This window comes from Bidens hawaiensis, unplaced genomic scaffold (assembly GCF_021521415.1).
Source record: "Bidens hawaiensis isolate Kalapana, Puna unplaced genomic scaffold, B.hawaiensis_p1.1 tig00001792_1, whole genome shotgun sequence".
Lineage (NCBI taxonomy): Eukaryota > Viridiplantae > Streptophyta > Magnoliopsida > Asterales > Asteraceae > Bidens > Bidens hawaiensis.
The window spans coordinates 246,924-267,548 of record NW_027491100.1 but is presented as its reverse complement, the minus strand read 5'-3'; the positions used below and the strand labels follow the sequence as shown (position 1 = coordinate 267,548).

The window sequence follows — 20,625 nt, the reverse complement described above, 5'->3', positions numbered from 1 at the left end:
GTATCACGTTAACCACCAAACATGGAGTCTTTTTTTATTGGAGTGCTGCAACCAAGACAATTGGACCATTATGGGATTGTATCTGGTTTGTGTGTTTAAAACATTAACATTTGAATGTGTGTATTTTTTATTTGTGGGTACTGGCCGGGTAGTGCTCATTTATACCGATATATTATGATATTATGATTTAAATTCACAGCGGTTATATTTTTTTTCTTAAATTACTGTATCAACCTGGGTTTTTATTATTACATCTCCAGAGACTTTCGATCAAGTCCAAGAACAACATAAGGCTCATAGACTGTGTTCATAGACTTAGATTTTTTCACTTTGTTTTTTAAAATATTGTACTAAACACAAAGTCTCAAAACACAAAATATTTTTTGGTTGATCGTATTCCTTTTCCTCATAAATTTATTGTAATACAGTTTCTCGAATATATTAAACAAAACAAAAAATTAACAAAATTAAAACAACACAAAATTCCCCATATAGTCTTACTAGTAGTGTCCTATTTCAATTAAGATTAACTAATTTGTTAATCATGTGTTCTTTTTACTAAACACACTAACCCGAATAACCTAAAACATTCTTGATGCTCCTCATATGATAATCCTACGAGTGTGCAAACCAACGAAAATGAAAATGGTGATCTAAAAATTTTAGTTTTTTATATTTATCCTCTTTTCGAATTTCTCTATGTGTGAGTGTGTATGTTGTATTAAACAATTTAAAATGTCTCATAAAAATGTTCTCTTGCTCTCAGTTGGGTGTAATTTTGCCATGTTTAACCACTTTGGAACCAGTGAAGTGCAATGCAAAAGAAACCAACATTCCCTGTCTCGATGATTTTAATGAGAAGCAGACCAATTCTGCTGCCAAACAATCTAATGTAAGCATTATGTGTAATTATACAGCAATCATATCCATTATCCGAATAAACTTTACTTTTTATGCAAAATATTTATGTTGTTATCATATACATATTTTCATTGTACTCTTCTTAATTAGATATATAGTTGCATTATTTACTGTTTCATGATATGTTGTTTGAAACCCTCAAAATGTAGGGCGACGTATTAGAAATAAATGTAGCTACTGATGATGTGAATGTTAATGAGACTGACCAAATCTCATTTAGCCTACCAACCATACCAGTGGTAAGCGTAAAAACTTATCGTCTTGGATGCATGACCTCTATGGCAATGTTATCTAAGGCATAAGTTCAACTCCCCCTATTCTTCTTAAAGGTGATTTGAGCGAGTGTAGCACTAATCGCTATTTTTCAAAATCACGTATCATCAACCCTATCAAAGAGGAAATGGAGAACTTTAAAGGAATCCATCTTGGTAGGTACTTCTAGCAAGACAATCCGTCTTTCTGAGCAAGGGCATACGGACACTGAATCCTTGGATGAGGTGATCAATCTTGAACTTTTTCAGTCTGACTTGATTTCGTAAATATCATTTTGGCTTCATTATTATATATAAACAAATTGGCCAAATTTACAACAACGGTATAATTAGTGTTTGATGGGATAACTGTGTTCCAGAATCAGAATATATTTTTATAAAAAAAGTAAAGCCTTTTTATTCAGTTTAATGAAGAACTTAATCTTTGAAAGTTAATGATCTCCGGTTTCGGTATATATTACTAAATCATATTAGTACAAAGTTTCTTACTTGAGTTACGTTCATTTGCGGAAACGGGGCATTCGGTACCCTCGTGCACCGGGTCAGATCGTAGCCATTACTTAAACGTAGATATTTAAAGTTCCGTTTTGAAAACCATAATGGTTAGAATTGTACTACACATTTCTTTTTCTAGCTCCAATCCTGTAATTTTATTTTTTGTAAAATTACAAAAAAAAACCATAAGGTACACGATCTGACCCTCGTGCACCGGGTCAGATCGTAGCCATTACTTAAACGTAGATATTTAAAGTTCCGTTTTGAAAACCATAATGGTTAGAATTGTACTACACATTTCTTTTTCTAGCTCCAATCCTGTAATTTTATTTTTTGTAAGTGTAGGAACTGCTGGAAGGATGGATAGAAGAGCAAAGGTCAAGAATGAATGTCAAAATTGATAAGGTTCTTTTATAATACAAAATTTTACATAACCACCTGAACACTCTCTTAATATCAAATGATGGACATAACACATATACAATATCCCTTCATAGTTTTACAGACATGAATCATCGACCAAGAAATTACGCTCTATGGTCGAAGTTACAAAATTTATAATGTCAAAGACCTATCCAACAAAAAAGAATAAACGTACACTTGGGGACTCTCAAGAAACTAGCACTTTGGTATGTATGATCAAATAAAATTGTTGATATACTATAATTATTCATAACCAAATTTATCGAATTCAGTAGCTCTTTTATCCCTTCTTCCTCAGAATAATAATACGCCTGTTCATGGTCAAGAAGATAATGAATACAAATTGAATGCTTTGAAACACTTGGATAAATTTGAAGACTTTGAACGCTACTTCAACGGGGAAGAAGAACCCACTGCTGCTGATTGAAGAACCAAGATTACCAGCTTTCAATAGATTAAGGGGTGAATATTATCCCATTAGTCGAATTAAAAGGCTGGGCCATCAGCTTGCTTATATATGTTTATAAGATACATTATATTATGTTATATTTTTTTTATTATTATTGGGGGTTAAGACATGTAGTAATATAAAGCCCATATGTATTGTAAGTATAGAACCGTGTTTAGAAAAAGAATAGAGCAAAACACAAAGGGCGTCTGACGGTTGTGTAACCTTCTTAATGAAACGACGTGCCATTTGAATAGTACCTGCTATACTTATAAATATATCCATTTCTAGATTGTAAAACACCATTCAATTGAATGCAATATACATGTCGTTATTACTAGATTCATTTCAACTTCAATATCCATAAATAATTTGGCTTCAACTACACGAGTACCTAAAGATATAATCTGTAGTCGAGTACCGTTATATAAGCCTTCTTTCTAGTTAAGATTTTTAAGGAGCATACAAGGAACACCAACTTTTAGTACCAGTTTGTGGTTTGGTAGTCCGGATATTCTTAGACCATTAAGCAGTTCAGGAGAGTATAAAGCTGTATCAACAGTGTCATTGATATATTCTGAACTGCATATGGTATCTGAACTTAATTACTCGACTTCATCACCTGGAAAAAAACTTGAGCAAACTATCATTAATCTCATCAACAATTTCGTTTGTTGGTGCAAGTATTGTTTTATCCTGAAAGTAATGTTGGTTCTCATAATTCAATAGAATATCAGGATATACAAAGCCAAAAAGTTTTGATATAGGATCAACTAAATCATTTATAAGTAGATCGCCAGGTATATTTATCGTTGCAACACCATCATTAGGACCGCCAATAGTACCTTCACCTATATCTAAAATCCATTTAGCAAATAATCTTGTTTCCTCAACATCATATGAAGGCATACCCACAGTTAAACTTAGGTTTTTTGTTAATCTTAAGACATTGCATTCACTTCAAATGTAAGAAGAACATAGTGAGGCGTTTACGATGTCTTGTCTAGTGCCCTTTTGAACTACATGTAGAATTTGTCAAAAATCTCCTCCAAATACAACAACTTTTCCTCCAAATAGCAAATTAGAAGATAAAACATCTTTTAAAGTCCAGTCAAGTGCTTGAAAGCCATGTTTGTGGTTCATTGAGCTTCGTCCCAAATTATTAATTTGATTTTTTCTAATAACTGCGCCTCATCTGTACCTGGATCCATGTAGCAAGTAGAATCTTCATTAAGATTTATCGGAATATGAAACCTGGAATGTGTTGTGCGACCTCTGGTTAACAATAACGAAGCAATTCCACAAAAAGCAACACTAGAACGATTTCGCCTTTTGATCTTATGCCAGTTGATATGGTCTTCCATAAGTACATTTTACTTGTTCCACCATAACCATATACGAAGAACAAACCCCCTTTATTCTGTTGAGCAGCCATCATTATATGATCAAAAACATTTTTTTGCTCATTAGTAATTGAATTAAATATTGATACCTGGTGGCAAAAGACGCCGTTGGTTGTAGAGAATGTCATTAGAAAGCCATTTCTAATGTCATTAGAAAGCCATTTCCAAGTATTTATCCAGACATGCTCTAGTCTAGGAAGGCTGTCAGTTGACAACATTGTAGTGAACAACGTGCGTACTCCGTGACCCAACGATGAATGGCTTGCCTCTTCAATTGCCTCAATGTATTCTTGATCATCTTCTAACAATCCAAGAGAGTAGCAGTCGTCTTTAAACGAAGGTTGAAGACGACCGTTAATGGTACGGATTTCTTCAAACGATTCCGGACCTTTAACTATGTTCAAAAGAATTCGTAAGAAGTACGCTTCCCCAGCAGCAGGAGACACAGCATGAATTCTTCCTACAGAAAACCCCGATTTTCTTGGTTCCCAACGATGGGGTTTTAGCATGCAAAACAAATTCGGTAGGTAATTCAATGTAAGTCAATTTACACGCGTTAGTATACTTTTTGTTGCACTTCATCCAAGCATTAAACATGGAATAGGAGACGCTTTCAACTTTTTCCAATACATTATCAAGATCATCATCCGCACCATAAACTACTGTTGTTGTCCAGGAAGATGGAAAGGTAGCCGGGTAACAAAAGGCATCTTGTAATGGACATCATAGCCGAAAATACGCCGAGCTGCCTCAGTTTCAGATAATAATGACAATCATAAAATTGTTTGATCTCGTCAACCTCAGGTTGTTCCACGTTTGCTTGTGTGTCATTTTTGAAAAAAATAAATAGTAGCCTGATCATGTCCTTTGTTATAGATGACGCCTGATTGCACCATTAAACATTAATGTGTGCTTGATATCGTTTTAATAGGTACTTGTTATAGGGGACTACACTTCTGTTATCTAATTGAATGTCTATTTTTTGAACAAATTGACCAGAATCACGTCTTCTATACAGGGGATAACCTTGTGAATCGACAAATGTTGCATCGCGAAAGTTCTTTGGGAATTTTTTTGAAAATTTGTTGTCAAACATGCACGAGCTGGTCGGATTGGGCACCACGTGGACTGTGAATCATCAAGTCACTCACAAGGTAATCTAATTCAGTGTACTCACTCTTATCAGGAATCTCCCCATAAATAAAAGGGTCAACGTGTTCTACATTGGGAAGCTTATGTTCGGCATGCATAAATAAGCACATATGAGCATGAGGCAAACCACGCTTGTGAAATTCGAATGTATAAACACTACATGAAAGGTTTTGTTTATAAATAAAAACATTAATGGGTTTCAGTTATATGTTTCTACAAAACTGTAATACTCTTATATTAGAAAGTACGATGAAAGAAACATATGTAAAGGATTCGTACCTGCTTGTACTTTGCCGAGGACCTCTTTATCCTTCAGGACAATCTTGATTTTAAACAATTCCACAAGATGCCGGGCCTATCCTCTGAGTTAAGAGTCGTGTCTTTAAGAAATCTTGTAACTTCGGGCCACTTTGGGTTGCACGTTATGGTTATAAAAAAATCAGGGTATCCAAACCATTTGCATAGTTTCATAGCATCCAGGTAGTTTTGAGTCATATACCGAGCACCTCCTGTAAACAACCAAAGTAATATGACGGTTCAACCCACTTTTGAAACACTGGATGTTCCCTGATAAATTAGATTCATGATGTTCTCGTATGTTAATGATCTTAGTTTTGTTTGTTGAATACGTATAAAAAAACCCTTTTGCTTTCAATCATCGTATAAGCATCAACTAAAAAATGTTGTAACAACCTCCTTGAGTTTAAAAGAATTGAGAACTGATTGAGCCTATCTTGAATCCTAAATTCGCACCATTCCCTCATTGTAGTAAAAGTTCGTTTGCTGTCATCACTTAACGTTAACACCTCTATGATATATGCCAACTCAATAGCCATCTCCACCGTTAGTAAATATGATTGGATATTGAAAAGGGACATATGAAGGATGTAGTTCACTTATAGGTATTATTTTCCCGCCCATAGTAGTTACAAGAATATCACGAGGCTGAAGAGAGTCAGAAATGTCTCCTACGATTAAAGTTGCAACTACAGATGTTGGTAGGTTGTAAGTTCTTCCATCCTTTTGTCGGTTTGCAATAAGACGTAATTTTACATCTATATGAGGGTTTTCTTGCAAAGAATCTCTTGCCATTCTATACGTCTTAACTAAAACATTTTGTGAATCTAACATTTCTTTCAAACATTGAATAATCTGAAGATCCATTGCATTTACAGCCTTAGCTGACATATTCTTAGAGTAACTGAAAAACAACATGAAACACATAAATATCAATATATACACAAATGTAATATCGCATGCATAAGAAAGTGACATGGTACTAAAACAAAGATATTTTGTTGTATAGTTGTCAGTGTGATTACGTACCCAAATATTTTTTGTTGGCTTGTAAGCTCGTTGTCGGAGTCATATATGTACAACTGTGAGAATTTGGGTTTGCATCGAGGTTCAGGTTGAAGGCTTCCAATAGAATGATAATTTTGACCACTCAACCTGAATAAAAATGGACCTTTTCCTCGATTAATGGCTCTATCGATTTTACCTCGCATTGATGTAAAAGAAAACATCGAGTTGTAACGTCTAATGTTTTCAAAAAATATTTGCTTGTTGCGTCAATGCCTCGAAATAGGTTTTCATATCCTAGGGTTGGATGGGATATATTATGGTAATTTGACCTTCCCATAACAGCAGCATAGCGAGTAACTTCCTTTTTCAATTTTGTTTTTTCCCCTCTTTGCATCATCTTTCCAAAGTTTTTCATGACATATCACACATACAACATTTTGATCACCATGATCCAAGCAATTTGATTATAATTTTATAAAGTTAATAAAACAATGTAATGAACAAACTCTATAAGGAACAACGTAAGTAGTAGTTGTTTAACAACCTATAGACACGCCGGAAAAAAATATCAATAGCAATTACTTGAGGCTGTTGATTTGACTGTTGTGTCATTAGAGAAGACTGACTTGTACTTCAAGACTGGATATTTGATGTGGTAGATATTTTTCTACCCTTTTCATATCCATTAATGTTTTCCTCGATCTATGATTATCTTGTGAGACGGAAATATCAATTTGAATACCTAGAATTCGAATAAATAAAAAAAGGAATAGTTAGTTTTAGTTCGATTATAAGTGAAGATTGAATTTGATGGGAATAATTATGTAAATCTTGTTTATTTGTGTGAGATATGCAGGAGACTGGCGTAGAATTGTTGGTTGAATGCTTGATGACGGAGAGATATGTTTTCGTTTCTTGTTGTCTAAATTTAGCTTTTGAACCTTTCGTGCATGTTGAGCACGTGTAATACCCAATATATTACCTATATGTTTGTATTTGCATGAAAAAAGTAAATGGTATATTGGTACTCAATAGTGAGTATAATAAACTATAACGTAAAAGAAAAATTACTAACCATTGGTAAATGCGCCTTCAACAGGTCTTCGCATTTCTGGCAGCTAAAGGCAAAAAAATCTAAGTTTAGATTTATTAAATTTAAAAGACCTAAGTATTTGAATTTGCATGAAAAATAGTAGATGGTAAATGGATACCCAATAGTGAGTATAATAAACCGTAACGTAAATTACTAACCATTGGTAATGTCTTGAAAAGGTTTTCTTGTCTTTTCGACAGCTAAAGGGAAAAAATCTAAGTTGAAGTATAGATCATAATGTTTGTAATAAGATTTAATTTAGTTATATTGACTTCCCGTTGTTTATGTATAGACCATAATTAACAAATAAGTTATTGAAAGTGATAAAGTAATCTTAATAAGATATAATATAGAATTGTACAATTGGTAATGTCATGAAAAGGTATTCTTAAACTTCCGACTACAAAAAACAAATAAAAAAAAAGTTATTTGTAATAGTAAGTGTAAAAGTTTAAGTATTATACTTATATTGTGAAAATTAGATAACTAAATTTTGTGTTATGAACTTTTGTTGTTTAATGGAAAGTCAAATAGTATACTACTAGTTATTGTAAAATAAACAATTCTTAGTAGGAAGACATAATAGTACTATTTATTGTTTACAAATTCGAAAATTTTTATTATAATTTAAAAACATGTTATTGAACGTTACAACATTTTGTAAAGAAATAACAAAACCATAAACCATAACAATTAAAACATGAAATTATTAAAGCATAAACCATTTGAATTTTAAATTTAAAATAGTGCGTGAATACAACAAAAAAACCCAACTGTCGATAAGTACTCAAAATTCAAAGCATTCAAAGCAGACGATACGAATAAATTAAAAATGTTTAAATGAGGGGTTTCCTCAATTCTCCATTTTGGGAATCAAGAGCTTGGGCTTGCCATTTTGTTCACGACCAACAGTTGCCACCGACTGAGACTTGGTTGTAGACTGAGTCAGGGGATCATCCACATCAATAAGATTCCTTTCTAAACTTGGAGTTGAGTAGGCCGGGGAAGTCTTCTCATTGTGGGATGCGATGGTCTTTCCAGTGCTTTTTCCACTACCTTTAGATTGTCATCGGTCACCGAGATAACATCCTATTAAAATAAATACAAAAAATATGTATTAACAAATCTGTCAAATACTAAATATAAATGGATGTGGTAAAAAACAAATCTTGTATATTAGTTTATTGTTTTTGTATAAAAGAGGAAAGTAACTTAAAATGAAAAGTGACATACCTTTACACTAAACATGTCAACGGACGCATCAACAGCAGTGTAGTCGGATTCTTGATGCTATTGAATGAATTAAACAAACGAATTTAAGAAATATTATATATTTGAATATCAATTGAATTGAAATTTACAAAAAAAAAATCTCTCTAAAACGTTGGTTGACCATGGAAAGTTTAAAATAACAATTGAAGTATACTAAGATATTGATGAAAATAAAAGACCATTAATTTTGTAAATTAAAGTTATAAGCCACAAATACAGGAGCTATTAAAAAGATAATTAAATAAAAAAGTAGGAGTTAAATTACCTAATATAAAATAAATAATTACATTTGAATTTACGTTAGGTAAACTTTTTAATGGATTTCATTTCCAATTCAATCCACCTCCAAATAATTTTAAAAGATTTTAAGATTCCCTCGGACATTTTGAAGGAATGTTGATCAAATTATAGTAGAAATGTATAAAAATGGGGAAAATATTTATCAATAATTATTAACCAAAACACAAGACAAATTTTGTCGAACCAAACTGATGGTTAGTACGTGGTTAGAGTTAACTTTTTTTGAAGTTCCGCGAATATAAAAGCATATTCGGTTATCTTGGATATATTAATATGAGAGCCTTGATTATCCAAATTAACTGATTAACAGAAATCTTGAAAGCAAACAGTTTATTCTCAAGGTTCTTCAGTTCCTCAGGAAATAGGTCCGAATCAGGAGGCCCCTACGCATAATTAGTAATTAACTATTAATAACTTATGATACATATAAAGTACGAACATAAACAAAAATATTTAATTCTTAAAAAACATACATTTATGACTTTGAGCAGCAAGTCATAAGCACTAATCTTAAGAAGTCTGTTAGCATGCCCCTCCCATAAACACAAATCGACAACCAAGTGGCATCTTGGACTGCAAGATTAATACGATACCTACATATATGGACTAATATTTATTTTAGTTAAGATAAAACAAAAAGTAGTTGTACCATAGATATATTATTAAAAGACTAGAATTAAGGACAAAATTTAAAAACCTAGGTACAGCTTCAACAATAGCGCCCTCAATTTGGACAGAATTTAAAAACCTAGGTACAGCTTCAACAATAGCGCCCTTGCACTTTTGGTTACAAATATAAATAACACGAAACTTATTCAGAATAGGTGATCCCTCAATTTCACCTTCATTGCTGGCAGGATCTTTGACCAACTTTGTGCAAACCTTGCAACTCACGTAATACCATTGCATTTTCCATACATAGGAAGAATCTTTCCACATATAATAACTTGTTTAGGCTGGAAAAACATAGAAACACAAATTTTAGTAATGAAGTATTAAAAATGTTTTGACCAAATCAAGTTACCTTATAAAATTCTTTGAGTTCAATGATATGACAGAACTCGGTTGAGTTAAGAAACTCCTCGCGAAACGGAACACGAATAGTTGGTGCAGAAAGACGGCTACTTGATGAAGGTTCATAAGGCAATAAACCAAGATACCTAATAAACAACAAATAAATATTATATAAAATGTGAAATAAATTTTATACTAATTAACAAAAAAACAACGTGTAGTAAATATAAATGAAAACAAAACCTCATCTTGATTTCATTGATTTCATGTATGTCTTCGTTATTGTACATCTTACTAACATTAAGTGAATTGGAAATAGCGGGACGCCCTTGAAATAAAGAAAAATAATAAAGTAGTCAAAAAATTATAAATTTAAAAGGTATCTAAGTTTAACATTATCAATAAGAAATAATCAACTTATCAAACCTTCACTATCTTGAATAACCCAAATTGTAACACAACAACTACGGGTGCTTGATTATGATTTGACAAAATATAATTTGACATGTCACCCGCATATGATCCCCAGGTAATATCTTGTTGTTTCTAAAAAAATGTGAGCAAGTTTTATCATATAAAAATTTAACATTTATTAAAATTTGAAATAAAAATTAAGTTACCTCAAACCCTTTGATGATAGATACATCATCTTGGTCTCAACACCATAAGATTTGATTTTGTCTTCAACTGGTTCATATTTAGCTACAACGCCAATCACATCTATATTGAAAAAATTAGATTAGAAATAAGTGATGACAGTTATAAATAAATAAAGCTCCAAAAAAACTAAGACAATATAAAAACAAATATGTCGGTTATTTTTTGCATTAAAAAATTTCAACTTGTGATTATTGTCGTGTTACGCATATATAGACAATGTTACTCACAAATCCAAAAAAAATATCCATATAGAACAACATATATATAGACAACTTGTGTTTATTGGTGTAAAAATCATATTATTATTAATAATTAATATCTATAAATAATATCCACAAACACACGCAGTTCGGTTAGATTAAAAATTACAAATTTCATTATTTTTTAGATTAAATATTCAAATACTAAAAAGGGTTTTCTTATTTTTACTAATTAGAGAATATGCCTTATATTAAAGATACAAAATTTAATTACTATAAATATTAATATACACCCAATATTAAAGATACATATAAACAACTTAACCGAACTGTTACTGACAGTTCGGTTAAGTCATAACTGACTAATCAAAATCGGTTATGGTTTCGTTGTGTGTCAAAACCGATTAACCGAAAATAGATTGTTAAACTTTTTGGACCTAACATTTTGGCATAACCGAAAAATCTAATAGTCATTTAAATAATAGTAATTGCTGGTAATTGATTAATTGCTTATAAAATGAGATTTGGATGTTATATTTAAATAATAGTAATTGCTGGTAATTTTATGATTTATAATTATTTTTCATCAATCAGTCAAATGAATATATCTAACATCCTACTTTTGGTTATAATAATAAAATAAATTTCGTCTATTTTATAGTGGGTCGTTATCGGTTTAGATAAATAGAATATGAGTTGGGCTTGTGTTGGTTAAATGGATACGGGTTATGGATTTGCGTTAGAATGAAAAAGGAAAGACCATGGGCTTAAGCCCATGATCCATAATTATATAAACCTTAAATCACCCATTTAATTCATTTCACACATATTCCCTAAACCACCAAAACATACACTTAAGCTCTCTCTAATTCTCTCCTTATATTAGCCGAAATCAAGAAGGAAACCTAACACCGACCCGAGGTAATAATAGTATGATGTTGTATGAGGTTAAACCCGCTAGATATGGTCACGAAATGACTAGCCGACACCGTTAAACCATTTAAGTCATGAGATCCGGGTGGAATCGGGTATAAACCGAACCTAAGATGAGCATAGGGATCACCCTAGCTCAGATCTGGATCGAACGAGATGAAAAACGGTGAAAACGGTGGAAAGGTCTTGTTTTTCCAGCGAAAACACGTTTTTCCGGCGATGACGGCGCCGGAAAAACATGTACGAGGTTGTCAGGGAATGTTCTGACGAATCTGACCTAACCCTAATTCGTTATGGAAAACTAACGAATTAACAAGTAATTCGTTAGCGGATGTCTAATGAACTAGCTCTAGTTCGTATCCAATTCGTTAAGGGAAAAAGATAACGAATTACCCTTGATTCGTTAAAGTCATTTGTCATAAGAGATAACGAATTAGATGGAATGATTCGTTACATGGACTAGTTCGCTATGGACTGATTCGTTAAGGGTCCAGTTTGTTATAAGGTTCAATTCGTGAAAAGGACCAGTTCGTCATAAGGTCCAATTCGTTACAAGAACTAATTCGTTAGGGACCAAGTAACGAACTAGAATTTTAACTTAATGACAGAATAGTCCCTGGACTTAGAAAAAGAGTGGTTTAACGCTACGGCCGAGACGAAAGAAATGAAAGATGTTCCTATCGTGAGCAACTACCCAAAAGTATTCCCCGAGGATCTTCCGGGGTTGCCACCGGAGCGAGAGATAGAATTTCAGATAGATTTAGTACCAGGAGCCCAACCCGTCGCAAAAGCACCTTACCGTCTAGCACCGTCTGAGATGAAAGAATTAATGTCCCAATTGCAAGAACTCCTCGACAAGGGTTTTATTAGGCCTAGTGTTTCCCCGTGGGGCGCACCCGTGCTGTTCGTCAAGAAGAAGGATGGAAGCATGAGAATGTGCATAGACTATCGCGAGTTAAACAAGCTTACGGTAAAGAATTGGTATCCTTTGCCAAGGATTGATGATCTGTTTGACTAACTGCAAGGTTCAAGTTGGTTCTCCCGAATAGATCTTAGACCAGGATATCATCAGCTAAAAGTGAAGGAGGCAGACATCCCTAAGATAGCGTTCCGAACGCAGTATGGACACAACGAGTTCCTCGTGATGTCATTCGGTCTAAAAATTGCTCCTGCAGCATTTATGGACATGACGAATAGGGTGTGTCAGCCAATGTTGGATAAGTCAGTTATTGTCTTCATCGACGATATATTGATTTATTCAAAGAGCGAGTTTGATCATGTTGAGCATCTGAAGGAGGTATTGGAGACTTTGAAGAAAGAGAAGTTGTATGCTAAGTTTTCGAAATGCGCGTTCTGGTTGCGGGAAGTGCAATTTCTAGGTCACGTGATTAATCCTAAAGGGTTTACCGTGGACCCAGCTAAGATTGAGGCAATAATGAATTGGAAGACTCCATAGAATCCGACTGATATACGAACCTTCTTACGGTTAGCTGGCTACTATAGGAGATTCATCGAAGGTTTCTCCAAGATAGCCGCACCGTTGACCGGTACGACCCGAAAGTCGATAGTATTTAGTTGGGGTAAGTTTCAAGAAGTAGCTTTTCAGGTGTTAAATAAGAGACTTATCCTAAGTGATAAGTGTATGCATATGTGATTATGTGAAAAGTATAGATGATTGTTTGTCGGTACGTGAACGATCTTCGGATATTGCATGTACTGTCAAGTTACACCTATGGATATGAATGTTATGTATAACGTACGAATGATATGTATGTATGTTATGAATAAATGTAAGAGGTATCCAGATACAGAGGAAAGGGACTGAGCCCTAATAATACTCACTGCAGAAAGGGAGTAAGCTCTAATAATACTCAAGGCAGAAAGGGACTGAGCCCTAATAATACTCAAGGCAGAAAAAGGGACCGAGTGTAACAACTCAGATTTTTCGATTATAATATATACACAAATAACCCGACCCGTTTTATGTTCGGGAATTTTATCAATAAACAAATACTGCGTTTATAGAGTAATTATTATTTTATCATTAATTGTTTATTGCATTTATCATTTATCTAATATTAACATACATATAAATAAACTTTCCTTTATATTCATTTTAACCCCTAAAACCATACTTTAACCATATATTGTATCCACCTCCATAGTCAAGGGGTCCATTTAAAATTTCTGTTATATTTATTATCATATTATAAACCCGTTTACCCAACCCATGTTCATACCCGTATTCAAGAACCGGTTTAATTTCTTGCAGCGTAATACTTGTATTAAACTTGGAATTGATCTAGGGATATTATTGTTTTTGATATTGTAAGGCCCCGTTACCGGTAGCCCTACTTTAACGTTGGATTTACTCATAAACGCAGTTCTAAGTATCAGAGTTAATTAAAACATTCGCGGAACATTCAAAACATTCAAACCATTACATTCCATAACCATAATTCTTGTCTTATCGAGCATTCATAGTCATTTAAAAACAAGACATAGTCTTTTAAAATAAAACATCATAGCAAAATCTTCAGATGCCAGCTTCGTCCAACTCTGTCATGTGTTCTCCTCAAGCTACCTGCCTCGTTCTACTCACCTGCGTGCATACAAAAAGTCAGCTACGCTGAGTGAGTTCTAGTTAATCACATAATCATACAATACCTTCGTACATTTCATACTTAACCTCTTAACTTTCTTTCATACACACATAAGTGCATATACTTTCATTCTTACCTTCATACTTTCTTTACATACATAATCATACGTTTTAAAGAGCCTTTCGCCGTATAACCTCACAGATATTATAAGGGTCTGGTCCCTAACATCACAGATATTATAAGGGTCTGGTCCCTAACATCACAGATATTATAAGGGTATGGTCCCTACCATCACAGATATTATTAGGGTCTGATCCCTTTGCTTTATGCTACTGTACCATACCTGCTCTTACATAATTTCCTTGACAATACGTGCAATCTCCGAAGAGCGTTCACACACCATCAACATTACATACATACATTATGCAAACGTCATATATTCATACATACATCATATTTTGCATCATACGTATCAATGGTCCCTTTGCTTTATGCTACTGTACCATACCTGCTCTTACATAATTTCCTTGATAATACGTGCAATCTCTGAAGAGCGTTCACGCACCATCAACATAACATACATACATTATGCGTACGTCATATATTCATACATACATCATATTTTGCATCATACGTATCAATCATATCTTTAACTACCACCTAACGGTACATGCAATATCCGAAGATCGTTCACGCACCGTCGAGCAATCATCATAAATAAATCATACGAGGCATACACTTACCACTTAAGGTAAGTGTATTAACTATCACATCGAGTATGCACACAGCCTCGAAAACATAACAAGGAAGTGGGGCTAGAAACTCACCTCAATGCGGTTGCGTTCACCGTTTACGGTTATCCCCTTCTTTAGTTGTGCACGACTAGCTGTATAATAATTATACGTTTCAGTAAACTATCACTACACATATCGCCTTTCTAGTTTAATTATTACCCTCAACGAACGGGTGTCCGGGGACAGCGCCCCTGGAAGCGGGGTTCTAGGGGCGGCAGCCCCTAGCGGGGTCCAAGGAGCAGAGCTCCTGGCTGGGGTTAAGCTACTTAAAAGTTTAAGGGCTTATTTGTAATTAAATCATTCTTTTCTAAGTCCAGGGACCATTCTGTCATTCTGTTAATCTTCTAGTTCGTTACTTATCCTTAACGAACTGACTTGCCATGACGAACTGGTTACTTACACGAATTGGACTTTTAACGAACTAGACTCTTAACGAATCAGTCCATGTAGCGAACCAGTCCAAGTAGCGAATTGGACCTTCTAATTCGTTATCTCCTTTAACGAACTGGTCATAACGAATCAAGGGTAATTCGTTACCCTTTTCCCTTAACGAATTGGATACGAACTACAACTAGTTCGTTAATCTTTCCTTAGCGAATCAGTTGGCGAATTACCTCTAATTCGCTAGTTATTTCTTAGCGAACTAGGGTTAAGTCAAGTTTTTCAGAACATTCCCTGACAACCTCTTACACGTTTTTCCGGCGCCGGAAACGGAAAACTCACCGGAAAAACGTATCTTCACCGTTTTACACCGTTTTTCATCGTTTTTCGTCCCGTTCGATCCAGATCTGAGCTAGGGTGACCCCTAAGCTAATATTAGGTTCGGTTTATACCCGATTCCACCCGGATCTCATGACTTAAACTGTTTAACGGTGTCGGCTCGTCGTTTCATGATTATATCTAACGGATTTAAGCTCAAACAATAGAATACTATTATTACCTCGGGTCGGTTCTCAGTTTCCTTCGTGATATCGGTTTAGAGAGAGATAGAACTAGAGAGAGAATCTTAAGTGTGTGTTTTGGATGGTGTAAGGGATATGTGTAAATGAATTAAATTGAGGATTAAGGGTATATATATTTTTGATCATGGGCTTAAGCCCATGGTCCTTCCTTCATTCTCCATAACCCAAGTCCATAACCCATATCCATTTACCCAACACAAGTCCATCTCGTATTCTATTCAATTAAACCGATAACGACCCGCTATAAAATAAACGAACTTTATTTTATTAATATAACCGAAAGTAGGATGTTACAAGTCATCCCTCCTTAAAGAGGTTTCGTCCCCGAAACCTAACTATTACATAAACAGATTCGGATAAAACTTGCGCATCTCATCCTCAGCTTCCCATGTAGCGTCCGATCCCTTGCGATGCTTCCATATCACTTTCACTAGAGGTATAACCTTGTGACGAAGTTGCTTCTCTTTGTGATCGACAATCCCTATCGGTTGCTCAATGTAGTTCAACTGCTCATCAACCTCGATGTCCATCAATGGCACGTGAGACGTGTCATCATCTAGACATTTTCTAAGATGAGAAACGTGGAAGGTTGAGTGAATTCCTTCAAACTCTTCTGGCAAATCTAACTTGTACGCCACTTCACCTACTCGATCTAAAATCTTGAACGGTCCAATGTGCCTTGGACTCAACTTTCCCCTCTTCCTGAAACGAATGATTCCTTTCCAAGGCAAGACCTTGTGCATCACATTGTCACCAACGTTAAACTCAATCGGTAGTCGCCGCTTATCAGCATACGACTTCTGTCTGTCTTGAGCAGCTTTCATCCTTGCCTTAATCTGATCAAACTTTGAAGAAGTTTCTTGAACAACTTCTAGGCTTCCCATCTCCTTCTGACCAATCTCTCCCCAGCATAATGGAGTTCTACAGCGTCTTCTATACAACATCTCGAACGGTGGCATCCCAATACTTGAATGGTAGTTGTTGTTGTAAGAGAACTTGCCAGATGCAGATGATCGTCCCAACTCCCTCCAAAGTCCAAAACACAAGCACGTAGCATATCCTCAAGGGTTTGGATCGTCCTTTCAGACTGCCCATCTGTTTGAGGATGATACTCCGTACTGATGTTCAATCTTGTTCCCATAGCTTCATAGAACTTCTTCCAAAACCTCGAAGTAAAACGAGTATCTCTGTCTGACACGATCGATAACGGCACTCCATGCTTAGATACAACCTCTTTAATGAACAAGCTTGCCAATGTTTCTGACGAGATAGCCTCTCGTATAGGCAGAAAGTGAGCACTCTTGGTCAAACGGTCCACAATCACCCACATGGTATCATGATGCTTAGCTGTACGAGGTAGCTTAGTTATGAAATCCATGGTGATGTGTTCCCATTTCCATTCTAGTATCTCTAAAGGCTGCATTTTCCCATAAGGCTTCTGATGCTCTGCCTTGACTTGTAAATAAGTTAAGAACCTACTGACGTAATCTACCACATCATTCTTCATTCCTGGACACCAGTAGTCTCTTTTCAAATTTTGGTACATCTTCGTAGCTCCTGGATGAATAGAATATCTTGACTTATGAGCTTCATCTAAGATTCGACCTCTGATATCTCCATGGCGTGGGATCCACATACGGTCAAACCTAGTCTTAACACCGTGAGTGTTTTCCATTAGCTCGTCTTGTTGGCCGTAAACTCTTTCTTTCTTTACCAACTTCTCGTCTACTAGTACCTCTGACTGCACCTTGATGATTTCTTCGAAAAGGCTTGAATTCATAATCAATTTGTATGACTTTACAGTTGCAAGGACTTCCTCGTTCTTACGGCTTAGTGCATCGGCGACCACGTTAGCTTTCCCAGGGTAGTACTTAATATCGCAATCGTAATCTTTATCAACTCCAACCATCCTCTCTGTCTCATGTTCAATTCTTTTTGCTTGAAGAAGTACTTTAAACTCTTATGATCTGTGTAGATGGTACACTTAGTACCATACTATTAATGCCTCCATATCTTTAAGGCATGCACTACTGATGCTATCTCTAAATCATGCGTCGGATAAGTGCTCTCATGGACTTTCAACTGTCTAGATGCGTAAGCTATCACTTTTCCTCGTTGCATCAACATGCAACCTAACCCACGATGCGACGCATCAGTACAGACAACCAAATCCTCGTCACCATCGGGTAGAGCAAGGATTGGAGCTTGCGTGAGTCTCTTCTTTAATTCCTCAAAGGCTTCTTCTTGAAACTTTCCCCAACTGAATACTATCGACTTTCGGGTCATACCGGTCAGCGGTGCGGCTATCTTGGAGAAACCTTCGATGAATCGCCTATAGTAGCCAGCTAACCCCAGGAAGCTTCGTATATCAGTCGGATTCTGCGGAGTCTTCCAATTCGTTATTGCTTCAATTTTAGCTGGGTCAACGGTAATCCCTTCAGGATTAATCACGTGACCTAGAAATTGCACTTCTCTTAACCAGAACGCGCATTTTGAAAACTTAGCATACAACTTCTCTCTCTACATGGTCTCCAATACTTCTCTTAGATGCTCAGCATGATCGGACTCGCTCTTGGAATAGATCAATATATCATCTATAAAGACGATTACTGACTTATCCAGCATTGGCCGACACACCCTATTCATCATGTCCATAAATGCTGCAGGAGCATTTGTTAGACCGAATGACATTACGAGGAACTCATAGTGTCCGTATCGTGTTCGGAACGCTGTTTTAGGGATGTCTGCCTCTTTCACCTTCAGCTGATGATAGCCTAATCTGAGATCTATCCGTGAGAACCAACTTGAACCTTGCAGTTAGTCAAAAAGATCATCAATCCTTGGCAAAGGATATCTATTCTTTACCGTAAGCTTATTCAACTCACGATAGTCTATGCACATTCTCATACTTCCATCCTTCACTTCACGAACAACACTGGTGCGCCCCACGGGGAAACACTTGGTCTTATGAAACCTTTGTCGAGGAGTTCTTGCAGTTGGGACATCAATTCTTTCATTTCGGACGGTGCTAGACGGTAAGGTGCTTTCGCGACGGGCTGGGCTCCTGGTATTAAATCTATCTGGAATTCTATCTCTCGCTCCGGTGGTAACCCCAGAAGATCCTCAGGGAACACTTCTGGGTAGTCACACACGATAGGAACATCTTTCATTTCTTTCGTCTTGGCCGTAGCGTTGACAACATACGCCAGGTAGGCACCGCATCCTCGTCGTAATAACCCTTCGGCTTTTATCATCGAAATGACGTTAAACCCTGAACTTTCTTTATCACCGTAAACCGTCACCGCACTACCATCTAAAGACCTTAGCTTTATTATTCTACTCTTACATACTATCTGAGCTTCAAACTCAGACAACCAATCCATTCCCAAGACTACATCGAACCCTCTTTAGGTCATAACATACAAAGTAACAGGGAACTCATGTCCCTCTAACTCTATCTTACAATCCTTAACCATTTTTGTTATTTTAACCGAAGTGTCACTGGCGGTTTCTACAATAAAAGTTTCAGACACTCGGCAGCCTTTCATTTTAGCTAGTTTACTAAATGTCGTAGCTACAAAACTTCTATTCGCACCAGAATCAAATAATACGGAAGCAGAAATGCCGTTTACTAAGAACGTGCCGGTCACAACATCAGGAATCTGTCTAGCTTGTTCCTGGGCTCTAGTCCTCGGCCTTGCTTGATCAGAATCTTTCTTCCCACTACCTCCAACCTCACCTTCAGTGCACTCTCTTGCCACATTTGTAACATGCTGGCTTCACACTGCACTCATTGGCATAATGCCCTACCTTCCCGCACTTATAACAGGCATTCGACCCCATTTTGCATTCTCCACCATGAGCCTTTCCACATTTGAGACAAACATCAGAACTTCTACCCCACTTGCACTCACCACCATGCATCTTTCCGCAGGTCTTACACGACCTCTTTTACCAAACTCTGGGTTGCTTGTTCTTGGGGTTCCATAACTGAGTACCCGGTCTCTTGGCAGGAGCGATCCACTTCTTCTCTTTCTTCTCTTCCATAACCGCTTCATCTATCAAGTCCTCATAAACCGTTTCTGCGAGTCCCACAGCAGAGTCAAAGGTACCCGGTCTACCAGTCTTGACCAAGACGCGAACATTCTGTGGTAGTCCCCTAAGGTAACATTTGATTCACTTGGCCTCGGTGTCCACCATATCTGGCACCAACCCTGACAGGCGGTTGAATTCAGTGAAGTATTCTCGGTGTGTCATCTTACCCGCCTTCAGACTCAAGAACTTCATTTCAACCTTCTCTACCTCAGCATCAGCACAAAATCGTTTCATCACTAACTCTTTCAGATCGTCCCACCTGAAGGCCTTGATCTCTTCT

At 36.0% G+C, this 20,625-nt stretch overlaps 2 protein-coding genes across 2 annotated transcripts; both read right to left on the bottom strand.

Moving 5' to 3' along the window:
* Positions 1-2,999: 2,999 nt before the first annotated feature.
* On the bottom strand, positions 3,000-3,468 carry LOC143597605 (uncharacterized). Its single transcript, XM_077076066.1, has 2 exons — positions 3,204-3,468; positions 3,000-3,109 (listed from the first exon to the last, which is right to left on the bottom strand). The coding sequence occupies exons 1-2, from the start codon at positions 3,466-3,468 to the stop codon at positions 3,000-3,002; spliced, it is 375 nt and encodes a 124-aa protein (XP_076932181.1).
* A 2,471-nt stretch (positions 3,469-5,939) lies between these two features.
* LOC143597591 (uncharacterized) lies at positions 5,940-6,622 on the bottom strand. Its single transcript, XM_077076064.1, has 2 exons — positions 6,441-6,622; positions 5,940-6,315 (listed from the first exon to the last, which is right to left on the bottom strand). Exons 1-2 carry the CDS (start codon positions 6,620-6,622, stop codon positions 5,940-5,942), a joined length of 558 nt encoding a protein of 185 aa, XP_076932179.1.
* Positions 6,623-20,625: the final 14,003 nt, after the last annotated feature.